General features: G+C 44.0%; 1 protein-coding gene across 3 annotated transcripts in view; it reads left to right on the forward strand.

Moving 5' to 3' along the window:
- The window catches only part of FBXO10 (F-box protein 10), a 70,040-nt gene that overhangs the window by 22,175 nt on the left and 20,394 nt on the right, over positions 1-27,471 (forward strand). For all 3 annotated transcript variants that reach the window (XM_032307613.1, XM_032307614.1, XM_032307612.1), the window contains 2 exons: positions 21,953-22,543; positions 25,467-26,300. In XM_032307613.1, the coding sequence (XP_032163504.1) occupies positions 21,959-22,543; positions 25,467-26,300 (1,419 nt within the window). In that variant the 5' untranslated portion in view covers positions 21,953-21,958. The remainder of the gene's footprint in view (positions 1-21,952; positions 22,544-25,466; positions 26,301-27,471) is intronic.

A 27,471-nucleotide genomic window follows, 5' to 3' on the forward strand; every position in this document is an offset into this window, starting at 1 on the left:
CAGTCCCACATAACCATGTTTTCTCCCATAAGATCTTGCTCTATTCCTACTCCCTAGTCAGAATTTCGTGGGCCAGAGCCGAATGTCAGACCCAAGAACAGCCAATTCATAGGCTTACCAACGACCTGTGATATGAACTACTGGAAAACAAAGATGCATGTTTGTAGAAATTTGAACTGGGGATTGTGGAAGAGCGCTTAACTACAGAAATTGAGGCTGAAATGATATGTAAAGTCAGGCTTTTGAAGAGTTCTGGCTAGCTGGTGTTATGGGGAAACAGAAGCACTGAGAAAGACAAAAGTGTTTATAGACTCCAGGTAAAAGGAGAATGGAGCTGACCCATGAGGGATGGCTGAGTCACGTGATGAGCCCCCACAGGCAACCCCATGGGGCTGCTGTGGATCCAAACCTTTCATCCTACACTCTGGAAGATCCAACCCTACTGTGATCCTATTCCATAATATCCTCACTAGCCCACATAGGTTTATATGCTAAGCCCTTCCTTTGCACTTGCTGAGATCAGAAGACTCACTAGAACAGATATTCAGAACTTGGGGTCAGTGCCCACGTGGGTGAATTTCTGTTACTGCTAATGACTGCTGTGAAAAGAAATTGTAAGACCCGCGGATCCCCTTACCCAAGAATCCAACACTGCCACTGGATGCAAACAGCAAGAGGTTTATTGGGACGCAGGTACCGGCGGGTGGTCGGCAGCTCCAGCTAACCGAGCACACCGACCGAGGGGAAAGCGGGGGTTTATGGACAGGTACAAACAAGTTTTGGGTGGGGACGGCGCTGATTGATTGATCCTTTGAGCAGGCATACTTGGCGTCAGTGGATTGGGTCAGGGGACCCCGCGCGAAAAGCAGACAAAGCAATCTTACAGAAGCAGAACTGTCGGTTAGCCCACGCATGCGAAAAAAGCACAACCAGGATATTGAAGGCCTGGTTACTTATCAAGTAAAGACAATTGGGAGTCTCCTGGTGGAATGTCACACTCCTGCCATCAAGCATCCTTGTTAATGAGATTTAGGTTTAGAAGAAATTTAACTTTATTTACCTTTCCTTCTACCTCCGCCCCCTTCGGTGATTTATGGAGGGGAGGGTGACATTAGGGCTTGAGGAACTGAGTTCTGTGTCCCTGGAAATTGGGCTATTGATAAGGTAACTTCTTTGTTGTAAATCTCAAGGACATTTGCAAACCAAAGGAGACTCCTACCTTGCAGGACTGTGATCTCTGCAAGATAACCATTTGTTCTTCTTTTAGGGCAGTCAGAGGTGCCTGTGGAATGCTACACACATGGAGGGGAGCGGATGAAAGGGCGGGGATGCAAGGCGCCAGCTTTTGCTTTGTCTTCAGCCATCCTCCTGCTCCCTCATCATTCCCCCTGAACAATTTTGACCCTTAAATCTTTAAGGTGGTTGAAGGTGGAAGGTCTCATCTTCTGTAACTTCTTCCTGCTGAATAGGGGCGTAGAGCTGTCCCTACCTACTCAGGTCAACATTGATCAGTGGAGGAATGTATAGGGGAGTTACGAAAGGCGGAGGCAGCTGCCGACCACCCGCCGGTACCTGCGTCCCAATAAACCTCTTGCTGTTTGCATCCAGTGGCAGTGTTGGATTCTTGGGTAAGGGGATCCGCGGGTCTTACAAAATCTCACTCTTCTTGTCATTGGATGGTCAGCAGCTACAAAACTTGTCGGCTTGAGGACAATAAATAATACACCCACTGCTTGGCCGGCTGTCAGTATCTGCATTGTTGGCCATGGAGCAGGGCAGTGGGCTTGGCAGTGAGCTCCTTTCCCTCTGTGGTCTCCTTGTTCTTACCTCACAACAGAAAACCCTAAATTATTGCCTATAATTAATTTTTTTTCTGAGATATTGGAGGTTTGGTTCAAATGCATTACAGTGAAAGAAAGGAACTTAGGGACAGGGAAAGGTCCTAGGAGAGAAGAAATTCATCACCATTTATTGTGTGTTTACTATGTGTCAGGCGCAATGTTAAGTGATTTCCATCCATTCTCTCATTTCAGCCTCACAACAACTCCCTAAGGTATTATTATCCCCACTTTTATAGATAAGCTCAGACACAGGATGGTCTGACTCCATTGAATGTGTAATTTTGGGTGTAAAATAACAATCACTTGGTGTGGAATTGCCTCAAGCTGAGAGCAATTAAGGAGAAATATGAGAGCCGTGTGTGGTGGCGTGGGAGTCAGGAGGTAGTGGGAAAGGTTCTGATCAGGTGTTCTCTCCACAGACCATGCCTGGGAGGAGCCCTAGCAATCTCATGCACTAATGCATAATTGCAGGATTAAATTCATCCTTATTTCATGATCTGTGAGTTTATGTGTCTGTGTGGTGAGGTTAGAAGGTCCTCCTCCATCTTTTCACAAGTTTAGGAACCCCAGAAGCTCAGGAAGGGAGCTAGGAGGGAGGCTGCTGCAGCAGAAAGAACAGAGGCTCCACACTCAGTCCAGGTGAGGAACCACAGCTTACTAACTCAATAAAAGGAGTAACTTTATTCCTGGAATTGGGGATAAGAAGACTCCTGCCTCTTACATTGCTGTAATTGCTCACTGAGATGACGTATAAGAGGTACTTGACATTTGGTAAGCCCTCAACACACCATTCCCTGCCCTCTCCAGGTCACCCAGTTGATGAGAATCTGGACTAAAACCCAGGTTTTGGAATTCCCAACCTAGTGCACTCTATAGGTAAACTACCATGAATGGTCAGGGTGTTGAAGGAGGGAGAGAGAGCCCTCACTGCTCCCGATCACACTCGGCACTAAACATGCATCAGAACACAGCCTTCTGGTCTATGCCATCAAATTTCAAAGCTAAAATAAGGAACAGCTAGTTATTTTTCAGGCTGAGGAGAGCTGAGCCTTAAAGAAATTATGAAAAGCCCAGCTGAGATTTTTGTCATTTTCAAAGTTTTAAATTTTGTCTCATTTCCAATAGTATGTGTGTAGGTATGTATACAGGGTTCTTTCTTTCTTCCTTTCTTTCTTTTTAAGATTTATTTATTTGACAGATCACAAGTAGGCAGAGGCAGCAGAGAGAGGGGGAAACAGGCTCCCTGCTGAGCAGAGAGCCCGACTCGGGGTTTGATCCCAGGACCCCGAGATCATGACCCGAGCTGAAGGCAGAGGCTTTAACCCACTGAGCCACCCAGGTGCCCCCAGGGCTCTTTCTTGATTTACAGTAATTTATTCTGTGTACTTTCAAAATAAAATCCACAAAACTTGAGAGACATTTACTTTGATTTGAAGAAAGATCTAAAATTAACCTGTTACAGTTGCTTCATTAATTCAGTTTGTAGTAATTTACACTGGTGTTTAGTGTGCTTCATAACATGGGAGGTTGTATTTTTTTTTTCCCTTCATCAATTCTAGATAGAGGGTTTTGTTTTTTTTTTTTTAGGATTTTATTTGTTTATATGACCGAGGGAAACACAGCCAGAAAGGGAACAAAAGCAGGGGAAGAGGGAGAGGGAGAAGCAGGCTACGGGCTGAGCAGGGAGCCAGATGCGGGGCTTGATCCCAGGATGCTGGGATCATGACTTGAGCCAAAGGCAGATGCTTAATGGCCGAGCCACCCAAGGGCCCCTCTAGATAGGGTTCTGAGCTGTCCTAGAATCTCCCCTACCCCCCCTTTTTTTTTAATTAAAATTCCTGCCACTTTGATACTGATGTGGCCTCCCATAAGTAGGATGTACGTGTATTTTCTTTAGTAAACAATGAAGAACATGGCAGCTCATTGTATAATGTACACAGCAGTTATGAAGTGCCCCGCCCTCAAGATTACCCAGTGAGGGAGAGGCAGAACCCAGACTAAAAGCCTGCTGAATCCCTTTCATCTGAGTCCTCTCAGATAAGGGATAGGGCCTTTTTATACTGGGATTCAAGGCAGTTCCCCCTGCCTGCAAAATTAATGAGAGCTCTGTGAATCAATCCAGCTGGCCTTTCTTCCTGACCCTTTCAAACTCCTGGAGCTGCTGCCAGACTGAGCTTCTTACTGTGTCCTCAGCCTGGCTAGAGGTTTCTTTACCCTGCGACTTTGCTGACACTCTCCTCTGTCTGCAGTCCCCTTTCCTGGATTCTCTGCATGCCCCAGCCCCACCCATATCTCAGAGTGCCGGGTTCTTGAGAGGCCCACTTGTCCATGAAGCTTGGGTTAATGGTTAAAAAACCTAGTCTTTGGTGGGGGCGCCTGGGTGGCTCAGTGGGTTGAATCCTCTTCCTTCAGCTCGGGTTGTGATCCTAGGGTTCTGGGATGGAGCCCCACATCGGGCTCTCTGCTCAGCAGGGAGCCTGCCTCCCTTCCTTCCCTCTCTTTGCCTGTCTCTCTGCCTACTTGTAATCTCTGTCAAATAAATAAATAAAATCTTTAAAAAAAACAAACAAACAAAAACCTAGTCTTTGGGGTCAGACCTGGTTCACAGGGGGGTTCTTTTGTTTTCTAGCAGAGTGACTTGGGGTAAGTCATTTGCCACATTAGTTTCTCCCAGACTTAGTTTCTTCATTTGTAAAATGAAGACAGGGATACTTTAGATTGGTGCTTTTCAAACATACAGACACACAAGATCCCTGGTGATCTTGTTAAAATGCCAGTTCTGATCCACTGGGTATGGGGTGGTGCCCAAGAACTGATGTTTCTAACCAACTCCTTGGTCCTAGGAACAGCACTCTGAGTTGCAAAGCTTTGTGGAGGGACTTTGAGAGAATAGAATGAAATTATGCATGAAAAGTGCTCAATATGGTGTCTTTCAGATATTTGTGCTGCGTAAGTGGTAGCTGCTGCTGGTTTTGTTGTCTTCTATTACTACGGGCTGATTTCCCTACCTGGAGGTGCCATTTATAGTCTTTAAACAAAGGCTTTCCCTCTTATGGCACTCCTAAGCACTTTTTCACTTAAAGATATATTATGATTTGGGGACTTTGGGGAAGTAGAGATAGATTTGTCTCCTACCAGACTTGAGGATAGGGTCTTCGTCTTATTCCTGATTCCCTTATAGTGTGGACTACATACTCAGGTTTCTTTTTTTATTCCACAGGGATCTTTGTCACAGTACAAATTCCGTGGCTAATGGATTAAACAGTCTCAGCTATTCTAATATACCAAATAGTGATGATGATGATGATGATGATTCATTCCTTTGATAAATGTTTATGGAACACCTACCATGGACAAGGCAGAGTTCTACACATAATACAAAGCAATGATAGGAAGTTTCTGCTTTTCGGGACTTGCTCGTGGAGCCAGGCAATAAATAAAGAAAAAAACATTATTTATAGAAGATAAGCTTCTTGAGGGCAGGGAATGTGTATAATTCATCACCATGAATTTCCTCATAGTAGGTATCACTGTACATCTGCACACACTGTCTCACGAGTCACATGAGCAGTCCTTGTAACTGGGCACTTCTGCATGTCCCTCCCACACGCCGCACAAACCCACCCACACAAACCCAAGTGAACTATGGAGATGTCACTAGACATCTAGTAAGATGTAAGAGGCTTTAGTCCTGACCCTACCTTGCCTGCGCATCATGATGCTCAGCAGACTGGCCGGCAGACCCATTCTCTCGAAAGCAGTGGGAGCCTAGACAGCAGAACAAAGCAAAGCTTCTCTTCCAGTGCCTGCTGTTGACCAGAGTCCTGCACCCTTCTGTAAGAGTCCTTTTCCATTACATGCCCTTTAGATGTTAGCCTGGCAAGGACTCGGTCATCAGACTTCTCTTTCTCTCTAATGAGCTCATCCCATCCCATGACTTCAAATGTCATTCAGGTCTCTCTTCAAAAGTCACTTCCTCAGGGACCTGTTCCTTGACAACTGTATCTAAAATGGCACACACACGCATGCCCCTTAGTCTGCTTTATTTTCTCCTCATAGCATTTGTTACTGTTTTTTAAATTTATTGTCTATGTCTAAAGGTAGGGCTTCAACTTGTTTACTGCTTGTCAGTGCTTAGAACAATGCCTAATGAGACAGTGAGCAATATATGAATCTTCGTTGAATAGATGATTTTCTTTGGAAATTCTCAAAATGCTCATGAAGTGTAGTAGGACAGCCGTCATGAGCCTGTTTACAGATGAGGACAGAGGTTCGGAGAGATTAAAGGATTTGCTCAAGTCACAACACTGGGAAGCTTGCTTGTTGAGAGCCAAGTCTTATGGGGCTCACGTCCCAAGAGGGTACACTCTGCCCCACCCGCTGAGGCTGGGGGCACCCGGTGACTCAGAGAGTTAGGAGGATGTCACATAGAAGCCCTGAGTTCTCACACTCTTGGGAACACGCAAAGGGAACAACTTGAGGCTTACCTCAGGCCTTGTTCCCTCCCATCCCAAACAAGTTCCCACTGTTGTTTCTCCATCTCTTTCCAGGCTCACACTCCAGGTGCACAAGCCCTAGGGGACATTCGTTACTTTTAATTCCATAGCTCAGAGGCCCCACTGGCAAAAAGGAAGGGCAAAACTTGAATACATTTTTTTTTAACTGTTACCTGGTTATAGAAATCCCTGTTGCTGCATGGATCCCCACGGATTAGTGTAAAGGTACAGTAAATAAAGCCAATGGAACAATAGGGAGTGTGACAGCTGAATAAAGGGAAATCCTCTTTGAGTTCAGAGGTATTCGGGGTAGAATTATCAGCCTCATTTTAGATTCAGCCTGTGGGGTGTTGCTAGAGTTGGGGACATGGCCAAGTTTAGAGGAAGGCATGTGCTGAAGGGTGGGAAATCCTCTCCTGGCATATCTTCCTTCCCTTGACAGGCCTGCTGCAAGACCCATAGCTTTCATTGTGGGGTGGGCTTCTTGGAATCCTAAGAAAACTGAAGCTCCAGTAGTTTCCATGCCAGGCAGCTTTGCCCCAAATCCTCTAGAGGCCCTCATATAATCCTGAAAGAAAGAAACCATCATTTAGTATTTGCTAAGTTGTAAATTTCTGCTATCACTGTTGTATCCGACCTACCTCTCATGGATGGATCTCCTTGAACTAGAGCTCTGATCAGGCCACTCTTCTCCTGAGGAACCTATAGTAGACAGAGTACAGGCTTCCAGGTTTGGCATCCAAGGCCTATACCAACATGCAACATGTATAAGAGAGCAGAACTCCAGTGGCTCCAGGGTAACAGAACTGAGACCACCTGAAGGAGTAACTAAGAGCTAGGTTTTGGCTCAGTCTTGGGAAGTTCACTAAAAGTAGCTTCAGACAAACCATGGAATGGGCATCTCAGGGTATCTGGGAGCTTCCTACTAGTGCTGTTCAGAGTTTCACATGCTCTGTCAGGAAGGCCTTGGTTATATTGTGGTAACAGTTCCTAAATTCTCAGTGTCTTAACCCAAAACAGAGGATTATGTTTTATGCATGATGTGTGTCTGTTTCAGGTTAGCATGGGGATGCTGGTTGTCCTCCCAGAGTAACCATGGTCTCAAATGTTGCCAGTTGTGCTGCCCGAGAAAAACAGAACTCTGGATGATCTTGATCGAGTTATGTTGAGCACTTTTTCTTGTGTCTGTTGACCATCTGGATGTCTTCTTTGCAGAAATGTCTGTTCATGTCTTCTGCCCGTTTCTTGATTAGATTATTTGGTCTCGGGGTGTTGAGTTTGATAAGTTCATTATAGATTTTGGATACTAGCCCTTTGGATACTAGCCAAATGATATGTCATTTGCAAATATCTTTTCCCATTCTGTTAGTTCTCTTTTGGTTTTGTTGACTGTTTCCTTTGCTCTGCAAAAGCTTTTGATCTTGATGAAGTCCCAATAGTTGATTTTTGCCCTTGTTTCCCTTGCCTGTGGCTATATTTCTGTTGCTGCAGCTGAAGTCGAAGAGGTTGCTCCTCAAGGATTTTGATGGATTCCTGTTTCACATTGAGGTCTTTCATCCATTTTGAGTTTATTTTTGTGTGTGGTATAAGGAAATGGTCCAGTTTCACTCTTCTGCATGTGGGCTGTCCAATTTTCCCAACACCATTTGTTTTTTTTTCCATTGGACATTCTTTCCTGCTTTGTCAAAGATTAGTTGACCATGGAGTTGAGGGTCCATTTCTGGGCTCTCTATTCTGTTTCATTGATCTATGTGTCTGTTTTTGTGCCAGTACCATACTGTCTTGATGATAACAGCTTTGTAATAGAGCTTGAAGTCTGGAATTGTGATGCCACAAACTTTGGCTTTCTTTTTCTACATCCTTCTGGCTAGTCAGAGTCTTTTCTGGTTCCATATAAATTTTAGGATTATTTGTTCCATTTCTTTGAAAAAAGTTGATGGTATTTTGATAGGAATTGCATTAAACATGTAGATTGCTCTAGGTAGCACAGACATTTTCATGATATTCTTCCAATCCATGAGCATGGAACATTTTCCTGTTTCTTTGTGTCTTCCTCAATTCCCTTCATGAGTACTTTATAGTTTAATGAGTACAGATTCTTTGCCTCTTTGGTTAGACTTATTCCTAGGTATTTTATGGTTGTGGGTGTAATTGTAAATGGGATCAACTCCTTAATTTCTCTTTCTTCTGTTTTGCTGTTGGTGTATGGAAATGCAACTGATTCCTGCGCATTGATTTTATATCTTGACACTTTACTGAATTCCTGTATGAGTTCTAGCAGTTTTGGAGTGGAGCCTTTTGGGTTTTCCATTTAAAGTATCATATCATCTGCAAAGAGTGAGAGTTCGACGACTTCTTTGCCTTTTTGGATCCCTTTTATTTCTTTTTGTTGTCTGATTGCTAAGGCTGGGACTTCTAGTACTATGTTGAACAGCAGTGGTGATAGTGGACATACTGCCTTGTTCCTACTTTAGGGGAAAAGCTCTCAGCTTTTCCCTGTTGGGAATGATACTCGCTGTGGGTTTTTCATAGATGCCTTTGATGATAATGAGGTATGTACTCTCTTTCCCTACACTGTGAAGAGTTTTGATCAAGAAAGGATGCTGTAGGGCACCTGGGTGGCTCAGTTGGTTGGACGACTGCCTTCAGCTCAGGTCATGATCCTGGAGTCCCAGGATCAAGTCCCACATCAGGCTCCCAGCTCCATGGGGAGTCTGCTTCTCCCTCTGACCTCCTCACTCATGTTCTCTCTCACTGTCTCTCTCTCAAATAAATAAATAAAATCTTTAAAAAAAAAAAAAAAAAGAAAGGATGCTGTATTTTGTCAAATGCTTTTTCAGCAACTGAGAGTATCATATGGTTCTTGTTCTTTCTTTTATTAATGTGTTTGATCACATTGATTGATTGGCGGATGTTGAGCCAGCCTTGCAGCCCAGGAATAAATCCCACTTGGCCGTGGTGAATAATCATTTTAATGTACGGTTGGATCCTGTTGGCTAGTATTTTGGTGAGAATTTTTGCATCCATGTTCATCAAGGATATTACAATGTAATTCTCCTTTTTGATGGGGTCTTTATCTGGTTTTGGGATCAAGATAATGCTGGCCTCATAAAATGAGTTTAGAAGTTTTCCTTCTATTTCTAGTTTTTGGAACAGTTTAAGGAGAAGAGGTATCAATTCTTCTTTAAATGTTTGGTAAAATTCCCCTGGGAAGCTCTCTGGCCCTGGGCTCTTGTTTTTTTGATTCTAGATTTTTAATGACTGCTTTAATCTCCTTAATGGTTATGGGTCTGTTCAGGTATTGTATTTCTTCCTGGTTGAGTTTTGGTAGTTTGTATGACTCTAGGATTGCTTCCATTTCTTCCAGATTGTCAAATTTGCTGGTGTATAGTTCTTCCTAATATGTTCTTATAGTTGTTTGTTGTTGGTTGTGATCTCTCCTCTTTCATTCATGATTTTATTAATTTGGGTCCTTTCTCTTTTCTTTTTGATAAATCTGGCCAGGAGCTTATCAATCTTATTAATTATTTCAAAGAACCAGTTCCTAGTTTTGTTGTTCTGTTCTATTCTTTTGGCTTCTATTTCATTGATTTCTGCTCTCATCTTTATTATTTCTCTTCTGCTGAGTTTAGACTTTCTTTGCTGTTCTTTCTCCATCTCCTTTAGATATAGAGTTAGGTCGTGTACTTGAGGCCTTTCTTGTTTCTTGAGGAAGGCTTATATTGCTATATATTTTCCTCTCAGGACTGCCTTTGCTGTATCCCAAAGATTTTGAACAGTTGTGTTTTCATTTTCATTTGTTTCTATGAATTTTTTTAATTCTTCTTTCATTTCCTGTTTGACCCATTCATTCTTAGTAGGATGCTCTTTAGTCTTCATGTATTTGAGTTCTTTCCAACTTTCCTCTTGTGATTGAGTTGTAGTTTCAGAGCATTGTGGTCTGAAAATACGCAGGGAATGATCCCAGTCTTTTGGTACTGGTTGAGACCTGATTTGTGACCCAGGATGTGATATGTTCTGGAGAATGTTCCATGTGCACTGGAGAAGAATGTGTATTCTGTTGCTTTGGGATGAAATGTTCTGAATATATCTGTGATGTCAATCTGGTCCTGTGTGTTATTTAAAGCCTTTTATTTCATAGATGATCTGTCTATTTTCAGTGAGGGGGGTGTTAAAGTCCCCTACTATTATTGTATTATTGTCGATGTGTTTCTTTGATTTTTTTTTTATTAATTGGTTTATATAATTGGCTGTCCTCATGTTAGGGGCAAAAATATTTAATGTTGTTAGATCTTCTTGTTGGACAGACCCTTTAAGTATGATATAGCGTCCTTCCTTATCTCTTATTATGGTCTTTGGCTTAAAAATCTAATTTATCTGATATAAGGATTGCCACCCCAGCTTGCTTTTGATGTCCACTAGCATGATAAATTGTTTTCCACCCCCTCACTTTAAATCTGGAGGTGTCTTTGGGTCTAAAAATGAGTTTCTTGTAGACAGCATATCACTGGGTCTTTTTTTTTTTTTTTTATCCCTTCTGATACCCTGTATCTTTTGATTGGGGCATTTAGCTCATTTACATTCAGGGTAACTATTGAAAGATATTAATTTAGTACCATTGCATTGCCTGTAAGGTGACTGTTACTGTATATTGTCTCTGTTCCTTTCTGGTGTGTTACTTTTAGGCTCTTTCTTTCCTTAGAGGACTCCTTTCACTATATCCTGTAGGGGTGGTTTGTGTTTGCAAATTCATTTAGTTTCTGCTTGTCCTGGAAGCTTTATCTCTCCTTCTATTTTCAAAGACAGTCTAGCTGGATATAGTATTCTTGGCTGCATGTTTTTCTCGTTTAGTGCTCTGAATGTATCATGCCATTCTGGCCTCCTGGGTCTCTGTGGATAGGTTTGCTGCCAATCTAATATTTCTACCATTGTATGTTACAGACTCTTGTCCTGAGCTGCTTTCAAGATTTTCCTTTTGTCACTGAGACTTGTAAGTTTTACTATTAGATGATGGGTTGTGGACCTATTTTTATTGATTTTGAGGGGGCATTCTCTGTGCCTCCTGGATTTTGATGCTTGTTCCCTTCACCAAATTAGGGTAATCCTCTGCTATAATTTGCTCCAATATACCTTCTGCCCCCTCTCTCTTTCTTTTTCTTCTGAGATCCCAATTATTCTAATATTGTTTCATTTTACGGTATCACTTATCTCTCAAATTATCCCCTTGTGGTCCATTAGTTGTTTGTCTCTCTCTTGCTCAGCTTCTTTATTCTCCATCATTTAGTCTTCTATATCACTAATTCTCTCTTCTGCCTCATTTATCATAGCAGTAAGAGCCTCCATTTTCCATCACACCTCATTAATAGCTTTTTAAATATCAACTTGGTTAGATTTTTGTTCTTTTATTTCTCCAGAAAAGGATCTTTTTTCTACTGAAGGGGATTCTCTAGTATTTTCCATGCTTTTCTTGAGCCCAGATAGCACCTTGGTAATCATCATTCTGAACTCTGGTTCTGACATATCACTAATGTCCATATTGATTAGGTCCCTAGCCATTGGTACTATCTCTTGGTGTTTTCTTGTTTGTTTGTTTGGTTTTGGGTTTTTCTGTGGTGAGTTTTTCTGTCTTGTCATTTTATCCAGATAAGAATAGATGAATGAGAGAACAGAATACTAAAAAGGTAACAATGAGCCCAGAAAAATATACACTAACCAAATCCGAAGAGACCCAATACCAGGGAGAGAAGAAAGGGGGAAGAAAAAGAAAAAAAAAAAAAAGAAAAACAATATATATTTTAGACTGGTGAATAGAACAGAGCCACACACTTGATTTTGAGTGTATTTTGGTCTGTTAGAAGAAACTACCTCCCAAAATTTATTTATTTATTTATTTATTTATTTATTTATTTATTTATTTGACAGAGATCACAAGTAGGCAGAGAGGCAGGCAGAGAGAGTGAGAGGGAAGCAGGATCCCTCCTGAGCAGAGAGCCCGATGCAGGACTCGATCCCAGGACCCTGAGATCATACCTCCCAAAATTTTAAAGAAAGAAAAATTATGTATATACAAAAATAAAGGTAAACATGATGAAGGGATGGAATATGACTGTAAAGATGAAAATTTTAAAAGGATGCTTAAAAAGGAATTGATAAGAAGTTGTTTGAAAAAAGAGGAAAAAATGTGATCAGGCTGGAGACTAAAACAAAGCCATGTGCTATATTTCAGGTATATTTTGATCTATTAGAAGAAACTGTATCTCAAATTTTTAAAGAAAAACCTATATCTATACAAAAATAAGGTTAAGTACAATGAAGGGATAAAATATGACTATAACAATGAAAAAATTTTTAAAAGATATTGATAAGATAAAATAGTTTAAAAACATTAAAATAGGAAAGATGAAGATTTTTAAAAAATAGAATAAGAAAAAGAAAACAAAATTAAAAAAATTTAACTTTGAAAAACTAAAGAATCAGGGCACCTGGGTGGCTCAGTGGGTTAAAGCCTCTGCCTTTGGCTCAGGTCATGATCCCGAGGTCCTGGGATCGAGCCCCGCATCAGGCTTTCTGCTCAGTGGGAAGCCTACTTCCTCCTCTCTCTCTCTCTCTGCCTACTTGTGATCCCTCTCTGTCAAATAAATAAAATCTTAAAAAAAAAAAAAAAAGAAAAGAAAAACTAAAGAATCATGGGGCAAAAGCCATGAATTCTATGTGTTGCTTTCCCCTAACTCTGGAGTTCTGCAGTTCTCATTGATTGGTGAACTTGGTCTTGTGTGGATATTCTTGCTAATCTTCTGGGGGAGGGTCCTCTTGCCCCATGATTCTCAAATGTCTTTGCAGGAGGCAGAATTGTACCACCCTTGCCAGGGGCCAGGCTAAGTAACCTGCTTGGGTTCATTCTCGAGAGCTTTTTTCCTGAATGCTTTCTGTAGAGCTTTGGAGGACAGGAATGAAGATGGCGGCCTCCAAATCTCCCACCCCACACAGGAATCGAGAGCTCAGGGCCCCACCCCTCAGTGCGCCCTCAGAGAAAAGCAGTCAGTCACTCCTGTTTCCCTGATCTCTGGCTGCACTCCATGCTCACCTGGCCTGTGACCAAGCGTTTCTATCTCTGGCGCACAGCCCTGTTTGGAGTCTCCAAACCTAGCAGATTCCCCACGCACTCCCGTGCCGCTCCTCCTGGAGGAGAAGGAGAGGGTCTCTCTGGATCTGCCACTTGTGGGGTCCCTGCTCGAAGAGTAGTGGTCCGACTGTGCCTCAGATCATGGTTTAAGGTAACCCCGAGCCGAGAGACCCTCCTTGGCTCAGTCTCTGTAGCCGGCCTCCCTGCTCCGATGCCTGGGAGCTCTGCCACACTCAGACACCCCTGGTCTTTTTGTGACCCCATAGGTCCTGAGACCACATTGTCCCCATGAGGGCTCCGCCCCCTAGTTAGCCTCTGGAACAAGATCCCTCACTTCTAAAAGCTCCGATTTTGTGTTTTGCAGCTCTCTCACTTGCCAGGAGCCTACCCCTTCCCCCAACATTCTATCTTCTCATGTATTGCCTCGGAATCACTTCTCCATCCGTCCTACCTTCCAGAAAGTGGTCGATTTTCTGTTCCTAGAATTGCTGCTCTTCTTTTCTATCTCCTATTGAGTTTGTAGGTGTTCAGAATGGTTTGATAACTATCTAGCTGAACTCCTGAGACCTAATAATATTTAGGTCTCCTACTCTTCCACCATCTTGCCAAGTACTATCACTCAACTGATTTTTGACAAAAGTGCAAGAGCAATTCAATGGAGAAAGGATAGGCTTTTCTACAAATGGTGCTGGGACTTTTAGACAACCATAAGCCCCCAAAATGAACTTCAAACTAAGCCTTGCACCTTAATCAAAAATTAACTGTGTGGCCGCAGTTAACATGACCACATTAACATGTGGTCACAGACCTGCATGTAAAATTATAAAACTTTAAGAAAAAAACATAGGAGAAAGTCTTCAGGATCCAGAATGAGGTAGAGTTCTTAGACTTGACACCAGAAGTACAATTCATGAAAGAAAAAGTGTCAGAAATGTAGTGCTAATTTGGTGCTAGCATAAGGATTAACAAATCGATCCATGAAATTGAATAAATCATCCAGAAATAGACCCACACTACTGTCATTCGATTTTGAACAAAGGCACCAAAGCAACCCAACTGGGGAGAGGAGATTCTTTTCCACAAATGGTGCTGGAATAACTTAATTTCAACCACTGCTTCATACCATAACAAAAATTAAATCATGATGGATCATAGATCAAAATATAAAAGTTAAATCACAACACGTTTAGAAGAAAATATAGGAGAATATCTTCACAACAAGGGAATTTAGCAAAACCTTCTCGGTTAAAAGGGCTCAGTCATTTGAAAAAGGTGAGTTAGACTTCAGCAATATTTAAAACTTCTCATCAAAAGACACCATCAAGAAAATGAAAAGATAAGCTACAGACTGGGAGAAAATATTCACAGAACATATATTTGGCAAAGGATGTATTAGAAAGTCCTATATTGAATAGTAAAAAGATTACCCAATTAAAAAAAAAATAGAAGATGTGAACACACTCAAAGGGAAATTGAAATATATGTGCACAAAGCATTTGTGTAAGAATACTCCTAGCAGCAGTATTCATAATAGCCCCAAATTGGAAACAGTTCAGTCTTCTGTCTGTAGGAGAATTGATTTTTAAGCCTGCAATATATCAATATAGTATACAATGAAATAATTGCTCAGCAATAAAAAGGGATGAACTACTGATACTTGCAACAAAATAGATGACTCTCAGAAAGGTAATACTAAGTGAAGGAAGCCTTAGCACAAAAGAATACGTACTGCATGTTTCCATTTATATGAAATTCTGGAACAAACAAAACTAACGTATGCTGGAAAATTCACAACAGTGTTTGCCCTTTGGGATTTGGGGTAGGAATTGACAGAAAAGTCATGAGGGAATCTTCTGGGGTGATGGTAATATCCTATTTTTGATATGGGTTGGAGTTACACGTGTGAATGCCTTTGTCGAGATTCTGCAGATGCACACTGTGGCACGTCTGTACCATGGAATGCTCCTCAGCTTTATAAAGAAAAGGACTAGTGATGCGCACAACTTGAATGAATCTCTAAGGAACTATGCTGAGCGAAAAAAAAAAAAGCCAGTCCCAAGAGATTATGTACTGTATGATTCCATTTATGTGACATCTTGGAAGTGACAGTGTTTTAGAAATGGAAGACAGGGGATGCTTGGGTGGCTCAGTTGATTTAGCGGCTGCCTTTGGCTTAGGTCGTGGTCCGAGGGTCCTTGGGATCGAGTTCTGCATCAGGCTCCGTGCCCAGCAGGGAGCCTGCTTTTCTCTCTGCCTCTGCCTGCCACTCTGCCTGCTTGTGCTTTTTCTCTCTGACAAATTAATAAATAAGATCCTTTTTTAAAAAAAGATTTTATTTATTTATTTGACAGAGATCACAAGTAGGCAGAGAGGCAGTCAGAGAGAGGAGGAAGCAGGCTCCCTGCTGAGCAGAGAACCCGATGCAGGACTCCATCCCAGGACCCTGAGATCATGACCTGAGCCGAAGGCAGAGGCTTAACCCACTGAGCAACACAGGTGCCCCTAAGATCTTTTTTAAAAAAGAAAAGAAATGGAAGACAGATTAGTGGTTGTAAAGGATTAAGAACAGGGAAGAGGAGAGGCACCTGGGTGGCCCTTCTAGAGTAGAAGTGTCAGCTTCTAGAATAGCTTCTAGAGTAGCTGACAAAATTCAGTCGGTTAAGCATCTGCCTTCGGCTCAGGCCATGATCCCAGAGTTCTGGGATAGAGCCCCGTATCTAACTCCCAACAACATGGGAATCCTGTTATCCCTCTCCCACTCCCCCTACTTGTGTACCCTCTCTCACTATGTCTGTCTCTGTCAAATAATAAAAATAAATAAAATCTTTTAAAAAAATAAAAGTAAAGAACAGGGAAGAGGCATCAGGATGGTAGGTGTGGTTATAAAAAAGTAATGTGATGGATCTTGTGGTATCAGGGCTTTTTAATGCCTTGACTGTGGTAGTGGATACCCAAATCTACACAGGTGATAAAATTGTATAGAATGTAATGCAAACGGACACAAATGACTCCCAAGTTAAACTGGAGAAATCCAAATAAGGTAGTAGGTTGTCTCAATGTCACTATGCTGGTTGTGATTGTAGTTTTGGAAAGTGTTGCCACTGTGGGCAACTGAGAAAGTATATAAGAGATCTCTCTATATTATTTCTTATAACTGCATATGAATCTGTAATTATCTATAATTACCTCAATAAAAATTTCAATTAAAAATATTTCTTAGAGGGACACCTGGGTAGGGCGTCTGCCTTCAATCGGTTAAACATCTGCCTTCAGCTCAGGTCATGATCCCAGGATGGAGTCCCTACATCAGGCTCCCTGAGCCCTCTTCTCCCTCTCCCTCTGCCTGCCACTCCCCCTCATTGTACTTTCTCTGTCTCTCTGACAAATAAGTAAATAAAACCTTAAATTTTTTTTTTTTTCTTAGAGAAATGTCTAATACCATGTCTGGGGAGGAAATGTAAAACCTGAGCCAGGAGCATCTTGACATACCACATGGCAAGGAAGCTATCAAAGATTACTGAGGTTGTGTCAAAATGACTGAGGAACCAAATTGAGGCCAAAGATGTCTCAGTTTGAGCTTCAGTATGATATAGCAGTTTCAAAGACTTTAAACCTGTAAAATGGGTTTAAATCCATGAATTCATCATAATAGTTTAAACACACAGAGATTGGTTACCTTCAAAGAATAATGGATGCATGGAACCAATTCATTGTCTTGACACCTGGAAAATGAAAGAGGCCTTTCCTAAGGGTACAGTACAGTGGGGTAACCAAATGGTATTTGAGGAGAAGCATCTCCTAATATAATTGCTTCACCAAAGAAATCAACCAAATGATACAGTTAGAATTCTCACCATTTTGTTACCTCCAGGGAATTCATGGATCTAGGTATTGAGCATCAGTGGACACCTAACATCAAAAAAAAGAGCAACCAGACTTGTGGACATTTGATGATAAGAACATGCAATACCAGTTGTACCCTTGCTAAAGGGATTGCACCTGAGTCTGATCAAGCCTCTGGATCCATCTGCCAATGTGCAGAGAATACAGAAGCCAGGGCAACAAGGTGAACTCCCCCATGAGAAAGCATGCAGCCAGCAAAATTAAGACGGAGAGTGGTCAGATGGTTGAGCTTCAACAGGCAACTTGAAAAGAAAGGGATGGAAGGGGACCCTGTGGGTGGAATGAGAACCAAACACATACTGAACTAAAAACCTGAGGACAAAAGTAAAACTCTAGAGACTAAAGATGTATACTTAGGTGGTGAAACCACAAAGACCTAAGGAAGTGATACTATGGAATCAGGAGTATGTTTACCTTTGTGGGGAGAACTGGAATGGGGCACACGGGGAAGCTTCTAGAGTAGCTGACAAAATTCTGTTTTCTGATTTCGGTAGTGGTTAGCAGGATGTTTCCCTCATAAAACCAATCACTATACAAATCACCATGTACTCTTTTTGATTCACACTTTAAGAAGGCTGTGGTAGAACTATTCTCAGGTAGCTCTGGGAGGCCAAAAGTGGCACTTGATGTCCGAGGAGAGAGGACGAAGAAAGGCCCTGTGAGCAAGGTGCTGTTGGGAGAGTGATGGTAGGTGGGATGAAGATTAGTGATGAAACTAGAGAAATAGACCAGCTCATAGCTGTCGTCTGTGCTAGCTTTTATCCTGGAAGCCATGGGGAGCTATTGAGGAATTCTAGGCTGACAAGTGGCGTACCCATATTTACATTTGAGAAAGCTTCCCTTGGTGGCTGGATGTGAAGTGGATTGGATGGACGAGGCAGGACTAGTTGCAGGGAGACTGGCTGAGAATCCAAACCAAAGACGGTGAGGCCAGCAACAACTCTGTGACAGAGAAAGGAGAGAGGAAAGGACTAATTTGAGAGAGCTTAAGGAGGTGGAAACACACAATGTGAGAGAATATCTGGGAGAGAGCAGGAGAGAAGTAGACAGAGAAGAAATCAGGGAGGTTTCCCTAGTTACTGACTGGGGTGGCAAGGTGGAAGGTGATGGTCCCATTAACTGGGACATGTAGAGCAGGCCTGGAGAGATGATAATCTATACTATTTTGTAAACTGACATACAGTTTACATACAATAAGATGCACAGAACAGAAGCATGCAGTCCAGTGAGTTTTTTCAGATATTTGCATGTGTGTGACTAACACAGCAGTGAAGATGTGAACATTTCCTTCACTCCGGAAGTTTCCATGTGACCCCTTGAAGTGCTGTTCTCATTTTTTCTTAGTGTAGATGATTTTGTCTCTTTTTGAACTTCACCTGTATAGAATCATACAATATGTTGTCTTCTGCAACTGGTTTCTTTTGCTTAACATTATTGTTGTGGCTTAGCTGTCTGTTATATATATCAGTAGTTCATCTACTGCCGAATAATGTAGCATTGCATGCGTACACCATGCTTTATTTATCCGCTCTTATGGCGATGTACATTTGAGTGGTTTCACATTTTTTGTTTGTTTTACTATTAAGAATAAAGCCTCTGTAAACATTCTCATATAAACCATTGTGTAGATGTCTATTTTCATTTATCTTGGGTAAATACCTAGTAGTGGAATCACCTAGGAGTGGGTCATAGCATAGGTGTGTGTTTAATTGCAGAAGAAGCTACTGAACAATTTTCTAAAGTGATTGTGGTGTTTTATGCTCCTACCAGCAATGTATGAGAATTCTGGGTGCTTCATGAACATCTCGATGCTTTGATGCTTTCAGTGTTCTTCATTTCAGCCATTGTAGTGAGTGTGACACACATCCCTCTTGTTATGGTTTTGATACAAATCAGGTAATGAATACTAATGATCTTGAACATCTCTTGAACTTGTTGCCTGCTTGTTTGTGTGTGTGTGTGTGTGTGTGTGTGTGTGGTTTCTGTTCAAACCTTTGCCTATTTTTTGTTGGATTTTTTAAATTACTAAGTTGTAGGATTTCTTGATACATTCTGAATATGAGCCCTCTGTCCTGTATGTACATTGCAAAGATTTACTCCCATTCTTTCAAATGTCTTTTCATTTTCTTAATGGTATCTTTTGATGAGCAGAAAATTTTAATTTTGAGAGACCAATTCATTATTTTTTGTCTTTTATGATTAGTACCTTTTGTGTTCTCAGAAATCTTTGCCTATCCTGAGGTTGCATATTTTCTTAGGTTTTCTTTTTTTTTTTTTTTTCTTTTTTTAAGATTCATTTATTTATTTTAGAGAGAGTTTGTGTCTCCCCGGGGAAGGGGAGGGGCAGAGGGAAAGGGAGAATCTCAGGCAGACTCCCTGCTGGGCATAGAGTCTGATCTGGGGCTCGATCCCACAAGTTTTCTCTGAAAAAGCCTGAAAAGGTATGGCTAAAGAAGGAGGTGAAGAACAGGAGACACAGGTATCACGGAGACTGCTGTGAATAAAGCAGTGTTCGTGTGAGGAAGTCACAGCTACCAGAAGCCCAGCCTTTGTTCTGTGATGTTTACCAGTCCAGAATGAGGCTTTTCTTCAGCACTGTCAAGGACTTTGGAAAGTCTTACTAGGTGATCATTATAGAGAAACCTACATACCCAGGCCCTAATACTAATCTGTAGAGTTAAAGCCAGACCTGTTACAATGAAGCTCAGAATTCTTGTAGACATAGTCACACATTTGTGCTTCCAGCCTTCCTGAGCCTAGATAGCTGACAGGTATGATCATCATGTTCATAAAACGGAGAGGAAAACCAAGGCCTTTAAGAGGTTAACAACTTGATTACAGTCTGTTGTGAAGTCTGCCTATTTCCAAGTTTAGTTCCTACTTGTCTAGAGACTTTATAGGGTTTCATACTTGGAAGTTGCTCTAGGTCATCTAACACAGTCCCCTTCTGTTTAGGTGGGGAAATTGACACTCATAAATTAGAGGGGCTTTGGCTAGGTTTAAATAACAGGAATTCAAAAAAGCCAACTTGAGCAAAAAGAATTTATCACAAGAATACAGAGCTAGCTGATGGAATTCAAAAGGCAAAGCTAAAGCTGAGTTTTGGGCAGAGGCTGGAGCCATGACCTGGAGTGCTGAAGAGAAACTGGGATGCCCCTGGTTTCTGCCCTTTTCTCTGTTACTGTCTCTGATTCATTCTTCTCTCAATGTAGACTAACTTCTTCTGCTCCACCCCCACTCTCACCCTGGCAGAGAGAATGGTCACTAGCAACTTTTCCTGAGTTTATAGCTTAGAAAAGAAGTCATTCATTCTCTTCTATTCAGTAAAGAAGACAACCTGATTCTTTTTTCTTTTTTTTTAAGATTTTATTTATTTATTTGACAGAGAGAGGAACAGCGAGAGCAGGAACACAATCAGGGAGATTGGGAGAGAGAGAAGCAGGCCTCTGCTTCAAGGAACTTGATGCAGGGCTCAATCTCAGGACTCTGGGATCATGCCCTGAGCTGAAGGCACTTAACTATTGAGCCATCCAGGTGCCCCAGAAGTTGACTTGATTCTAAAATTGCAACTCCTATTCCCCTGGAGATCTCAGTGGCCCATTTGGAGCCAACCAGAGTCCAGCTATTTGCTGCCAAGGGTCTGGGGTATAGTATTCTACAGACATAGCCCAGGGAGCCCTGCATCTCCAAATATGTGGGGTGAATTGTTGGTTGGAAGGGGGAGAGAGCAAGGGGGCAGATGGCTGGGCAGCCAGTAGGGTAGGTGTTTAAGACAGTAGGGTTGCATCAGTATCTAATAGCAGAGCCAAGACCAAAACCCACAGCCTGTGATCCAGCATCAGTCTTTCCTAAGGCTGCCTTACATGGGAGGCAGTGGAATTTTTTTTTTTTTTTAATTTTATTGACAGTGGAAATTACTTGATCTGGTAACAGGAGAGGCAGACAGATGGACATTCACTGCTCAGTTCTTATTCCTATTGGTGTGAAGAAATAGAGATCTCTTCCTTGAGAGTCTAGGAAATCCAGAGCTCTAGGACTGTAACAGACAAAGGTGGGTTCCCTCTGTATTAGTCCAAAATCTTAGTGACGAGTTTTAGAAACCCAAATCAAACCAGCTTAAGCAAAAAAGGGTATTTATTAGAAGGTCATTAGATACCTCAGAATTGAAGAAAGAACTGAAGATTCCAGGGCAGCTTCAGGAGTCTGGAATCTGTACCACCAGATCTTGTGATTTGTGTTCACTTGTGATCACATTTTTCTTTCTCTTTTTCACGTTTCATCTTTCATCTCCTCATTTCTACTTGGCTCTAGTACCACAAAGTTTTCTCCACAAGTGGGGAACATGGCTGACAGCAGGTCAGGGTCATACCAACAGAGTGTCTGGCCAAGAGAAAAGAGAGTCTTCCCTGTTCACTCCAGCTAGAAAAATCCCAGGGGAGAATTCCGTTTGAGGGGTTGGAGTCCTATGACTGGCTAAGCCTTTTACCCTTGCATACCCTTGGGGTCAGGAGAAGGCAGGGAATATTATAAGAAAGAGAGCTGTAAGCAGGGTCAGCAAAAACCTCTTTTGTTTTGTGTCTGTCTCCCAGGTGACCATGGAGGCCGGCGGCCTCCCCCTGGAGCTGTGGCGCATGATCCTAGCCTACCTGCACCTGCCCGACCTGGGCCGCTGCAGCCTGGTGTGCAGGGCCTGGTATGAGCTGATCCTCAGTCTCGACAGCACCCGCTGGCGGCAGCTGTGTCTGGGATGCACCGAATGCCGCCACCCCAACTGGCCCAATCAGCCTGATGTGGAGCCTGAGTCTTGGAGGGAGGCCTTCAAGCAGCATTACCTTGCCTCCAAGACCTGGACCAAGAACGCCTTGGACTTGGAGTCCTCCGTCTGTTTTTCTCTATTTCGCCGGAAGAGGGAACGCCGTACCCTGAGCGTTGGGCCAGGCCATGAGTTTGACAGCCTGGGCAGCGCCTTGGCCATGGCCAGCCTGTATGACCGAATCGTGCTGTTTCCAGGTGTGTACGAAGAGCAGGGTGAAATCATCCTGAAGGTGCCTGTGGAGATCATAGGGCATGGCAAGCTGGGAGAGGTGGCCCTGCTCGCCAGCATCGATCAGCACTGCTCCACCACACGCCTGTGCAACCTTGTCTTCATGCCGGCCTGGTTCTCCCCCTTCATGTTTAAGGTGGGTGCCCACATCCAGATGGGTGGCCTCTCTGGGCCTGACTTGGGCCTCTTCACATGGGTTTATGACCCCCTTTTTTGGAATTGAGGGTTTTGTTATTGTTCCTATAACGCACTCCTCTGAGTTCTGCACCAGATGAGAAATGGGTAAGGGATCAGTAATGATCAACATTCTGCTTTATTTTTGGAAAAACTGTATTAAAAAATAAGCCAAGGACTCAAGACCCAAACTGCTTTGTACTTCTTTCCTTCCACACTGGACAAACTGGCTCCGCGGGTGGAGTAGCTAGGTGGGAAATCCAGGTCCTCGAGTGTGCCACATGGTGACAGGAAGCAGAGAACACTTCGTGCCCAGAGACGGCCAAAGCCAGGGGAGGCTATGCAGGACCAGTGACCTTTAGCCCGTTGGCTCCACCCTGTGAAGGAAGGTTAGGGAAGGTCAGACTTTTACCAGGGGTGACTGGGGAGAGGGTCAGGAAATACCAGCCTACACTTATCTTCTAGGAACACAGAGCATAGCTGTATTCAAAGCCAAGTATGTATTGACATGTGGGTAGATCCCAGCAGAATAGTCTACAGCTTTACATTGACTGGAAACATTATAGCATCCGGACTTCTAACCTGTTGTAATAAGTATATTGCCACTGTGACTACCAGTCACAACACATGGTCTCTCGGGTTAGTAATCATCATATGACCACGGTGCACTTACCATGTGCCTGATGTCTGCTTTCCAGCCATGAGAGAGGGGGTCGTGCCATCTGGTTTTCTAGATGAGCAAACTGAGGCTCAGCACAACTAAGTGACATACCCGGGTCTCAGACTTAGTAAGGGACAGAACTAGGACCCAAGCCTATACTCATAATCTAGGTGACTTTCTATCTGTGACCTCTATTGTTCCCCACAACAAACAGTGGTGGTAGACAGTACACTTGGTATCCCCATTTTGCTGATCAGGGCACTAAAGATCAGAGACGCTAAGTAACTTTCTCAGGTGGATAATTAGTGAGGTTAGAACTCAAATTCTAAGTACTTTTGAAATTAACATAATGCTGGGTTCCTTGGAAACTTAAAAGCCTGTTTTTTAGGCCTAGAATGTTCAGAAGGACTGATGAACAACTCCTGCGCTGGTCTGCAGACCCTGAAGAAGAGTGTGATTCAAGACCCTTCGATTTTCCTACGACATTCACTCTTAGAGGAATATGTTTGGTTCAGCCTCTCCTTCTCCCTCAGAATCACAGTCGCAGATGCTCGGGGGTGGGGCCTGGCATATAGTAGTGCTCCGTCCGTGATCATCTTTTAACTGAAAACAGGACAAGGGGCTAGGATGACCTTGCCTGTAGAACTCAAAGGTCAGGGTGATTTCACAGCGGTTTTCAGGGACTTCTGAGGAAAACCCCAGCAATGGCTCTGCATCTCCAGAGAGCTAGTGTTCATCTACAAAGAGGACCCAGTAAGAGGAAAATGGATTTAAATTGCAGCAGGAAAAAATTAAGTCAGCCATAAGGAAGCTTATAGGGGTTGAGATGAGTAAGTTCTGGGCCAAGCTCTCCAGGGTGCTCACTGCTAGAGAATGTAAAAACGGTTCAGGGGCGGATGTGTCTGGATTACTCAGTGGGATCAGAAAACACTCCCTCATTTTATGGTTCATCTCCTTCTGATGGAATTTAGGGTGAAATCTGGAAACAGTTCTTTTTCAGGAATATAGAGTAACTGGGCTTCTCAGCCAGGCTTGGGAGCTAAGGGGCTCGGCTGAGTGGTGCGTGAGATTCAGCACCTCCCCACTTCAGCTGAGCCTCTGCTCTTTGTGTCTCTGACCCCAGGTCCCGGTAGCTAATGTTCGGTCACCTGGCTCTCTCCCTCGCTCTGTGTTAGCCGCCAAGCCCCGTATTACATAGAAACAGCCTCAGAGAGATGAAGTCCTGTCAGAAGTAACACACTTGAAAGAAGCCGAGCTAGGAGTTCTCCTGTGCGCCAGACTCCAGAGCCCGTCTTACCTACTGCTCAGTACTGCCCGGCTGTGGCAGCACACCTTGTCCCCATCTTTAGGGACACAGCCTGCTTCCTTTGTTCTGCCCCTCCCCCATAGACATATGGGCCAATTGCCACACAGGCAGGACTTTTTCCCAGAACCTGTGGGTGGGCTTCCGCACCTGCCTGCCCCAGCCCAGGTAGGGCTCAGCTCCTTGTGGTCTGTCTCCTGTCAGCTCTCAGGCTTCTTCCTGGCCCTGTCCTGAGTTTTCAGATGCCCAGCTGGTGTTCTGTGGGGTGCTGCAGGGCTGAGAGAGGGTGGTGAAGGGAAGGTGTGCTGAAGAGGTGAGACCTGGTGAGGCCCCTCACAATCTCACACTTTCTTCATGTAACCAAGACACCAAACCGGGACTCCCTCGCCCTTCATGGGACACAGGAAAGTTGCGCTCAATTCCAGCCAGTTCCTGTCCTTCCTGATCTCCCTTGAGTGATGCTTGCTCTGCTGGTTCACCTCCTGTGTTACCGTGTTGACTCCATCTCACCCAGCATCCCTCTGAGCATTCAGCTTCTTCCCTCCTCCCCATCTTCACCCCTCAAAGCTTATATTCTCACTAGACACTCACTGAATATTAGGGGAATTTACCTGAGACTTGAGGTCTTTAGGAAGGGCCCTGTTGCAGAGCGTGAACTTTCCTGCCTTTATCTATTTCCAGTCCCTTTGCGATTGGAAGGAGGGAAAAACAGGCAACTCCTAATTCTCCTCCCTCTGATTCTGAGCGGCTTCCTGTCCCTGTCCCCCTATGCCTGGGCTGACACATGCCCTTAGGGAGGAGGAGAACAGGATCAGCCAGATGAATGGCCTCTCCAGGCTCCACCCTCCTTAAAGCACAGAGTACTGACTAGCAAAACAGTTCTTACCCTGTTTCATCTGCTTTCTCTTTTCTATTCCTCAGACAACCTCGGGTCATGTCCAGTTTGACAACTGCAACTTCGAGAATGGGCACATCCAGGTCCATGGCCCAGGTACCTGCCAAGTGAAGTTTTGCACCTTCAAAAACACCCATGTTTTCCTGCACAATGTGCCTCTGTGTGTCCTGGAAAACTGTGAATTTGTGGGCAGTGAAAACAACTCTGTGACTGTTGAGGGCCACCCATCTGCAGACAAGAACTGGGCCTACAAGTATCTAGTAGGGCTTATCAAGTCCTCCCCCAGCATACTCCCCACAGAGGACTCGGACTCTTTAATGTCCCTAGACCTGGAGAGCAGGGACCAGGCTTGGAGTCCAAGGACCTGTGACATTGTCATTGAGGGCAGCCAAAGCCCGACCAGCCCAGCTTCTACCTCCCCAAAGCCAGGCTCCAAGGCTGGCTCACAGGAGGCAGAGGTGGGCAGTGATGGGGAGAGGGTGGCCCAGACTCCAGACAGCAGCGATGGAGGCCTGAGTCCTAGTGGTGAGGATGAGGACGAGGACCAGCTCACATACAGACTGTCCTACCAAGTACAGGGCCCACGCCCTGTACTGGGGGGCTCCTTTCTCGGCCCACCACTTCCAGGGGCATCCATTCAGCTGCCCAGCTGCCTCGTGCTGAACTCACTGCAGCAGGAGCTGCAGAAGGACAAGGAGGCCATGGCACTGGCCAGCTCTGTGCAGGGCTGCCTCATCCGCAAGTGCCTCTTCCGGGACGGAAAGGGAGGCGTCTTCGTTTGCTCCTATGGCCGAGCCAAGATGGAAGGGAACGTCTTCCGGAACCTGACTTATGCAGTGCGGTGTATACATAACAGCAAGGTGCCATCCTAAGGTTTACTCTACAGACCGTGAGGCCTTCCTGGGTCACTAGGAATATGATTTTGATTAATGAGAGAAGGTTCCTATGGCTGTACAGAGGAAGGCTTTGGTGGGGCTGTTTCGCATTTTTTTTTTTTAAAGATTTTATTTATTTATTTATTTGACAGAGAGAGATCACATGTAGGCAGAGAGGCAGGCAGAGAGAGAGAGAGGGAAGCAGACTCCCTGCTGAGCAGAGAACCCGATGCGGGACTCGATCCCAGGACCCCGAGATCATGACCTGAGCCAAAGGCAGCGGCTTAACCCACTGAGCCACCCAGGCGCCCTGTTTTGCATTTTTTTAAGTCTTCTTCATTCTACAACACACTCTTACCTTCCAACTGTCTTTTGATTTGGACAGAGCAGAAACTATTCTTCCCATTTTACAGAAAAGGAAACAGGCCCAGAGGGGAAATGTGACTCAGTCAGGGTCACATAGCTAGTTAGTGGCAGAATTGGGACTAGAACCCAGGTCTTCCAGCTCCTTTCACTATGTCCTGATGCTTCTCAAATGTGTCCCCACGGCCTCGTAGAAGGAACAAGGACTCTTGAGCCTGGATGAGAGAAAATTGAGGGGCACATGATCACGGGCTTTGATCCGCACTGGAGAAGCCTCCCAGAGAGGTATCCGAGCTCTGTAGGATGAGTAGAGGACGGCTGAGGACAATAGCGTGCGTGGGGCGAGAGGATGTGGAGTGCGGGCATTCCAGGCAGCCGGAACGTTCTGTGCTGGGGCCTGGGTGTGCGGCTGTATGCTGAGGATGAAGGAGTGGTTGAAAATGAGGCAGGGGAGGTGAGCAGAACCCACCTTGCCCCGGGCCTGGAAAGCCCATTTGAGAGGCACTGGGACTTGATGCTGAGAGCGGCCTGTGCTGCCGCTGGTGCCATCATTATCCTGTGGGCTCTTTGGAGTGCTGCAGGACAGTCGACACAGGAAAGGCTTCTGGAAGGAAAGACATGGCCTTTTAGAAGAAAGCATGGTCTAGCTCCTGGGTTTGAGTCTTACCTCTCCACTGACTCACCACGAGCATCACCATCCTCTTCTGTCAAATGGAAAGAAGCCTCCCAGCCTTGCGTCTCTCGCTGGGGCATTGTGAGGGTCCAATGCCGTAATACTGGTGAAGCGCCTAGT

The sequence above is a fragment of the Mustela erminea genome, chromosome 12, assembly GCF_009829155.1.
Source record: "Mustela erminea isolate mMusErm1 chromosome 12, mMusErm1.Pri, whole genome shotgun sequence".
NCBI classification, from domain to species: Eukaryota; Metazoa; Chordata; class Mammalia; order Carnivora; family Mustelidae; genus Mustela; species Mustela erminea.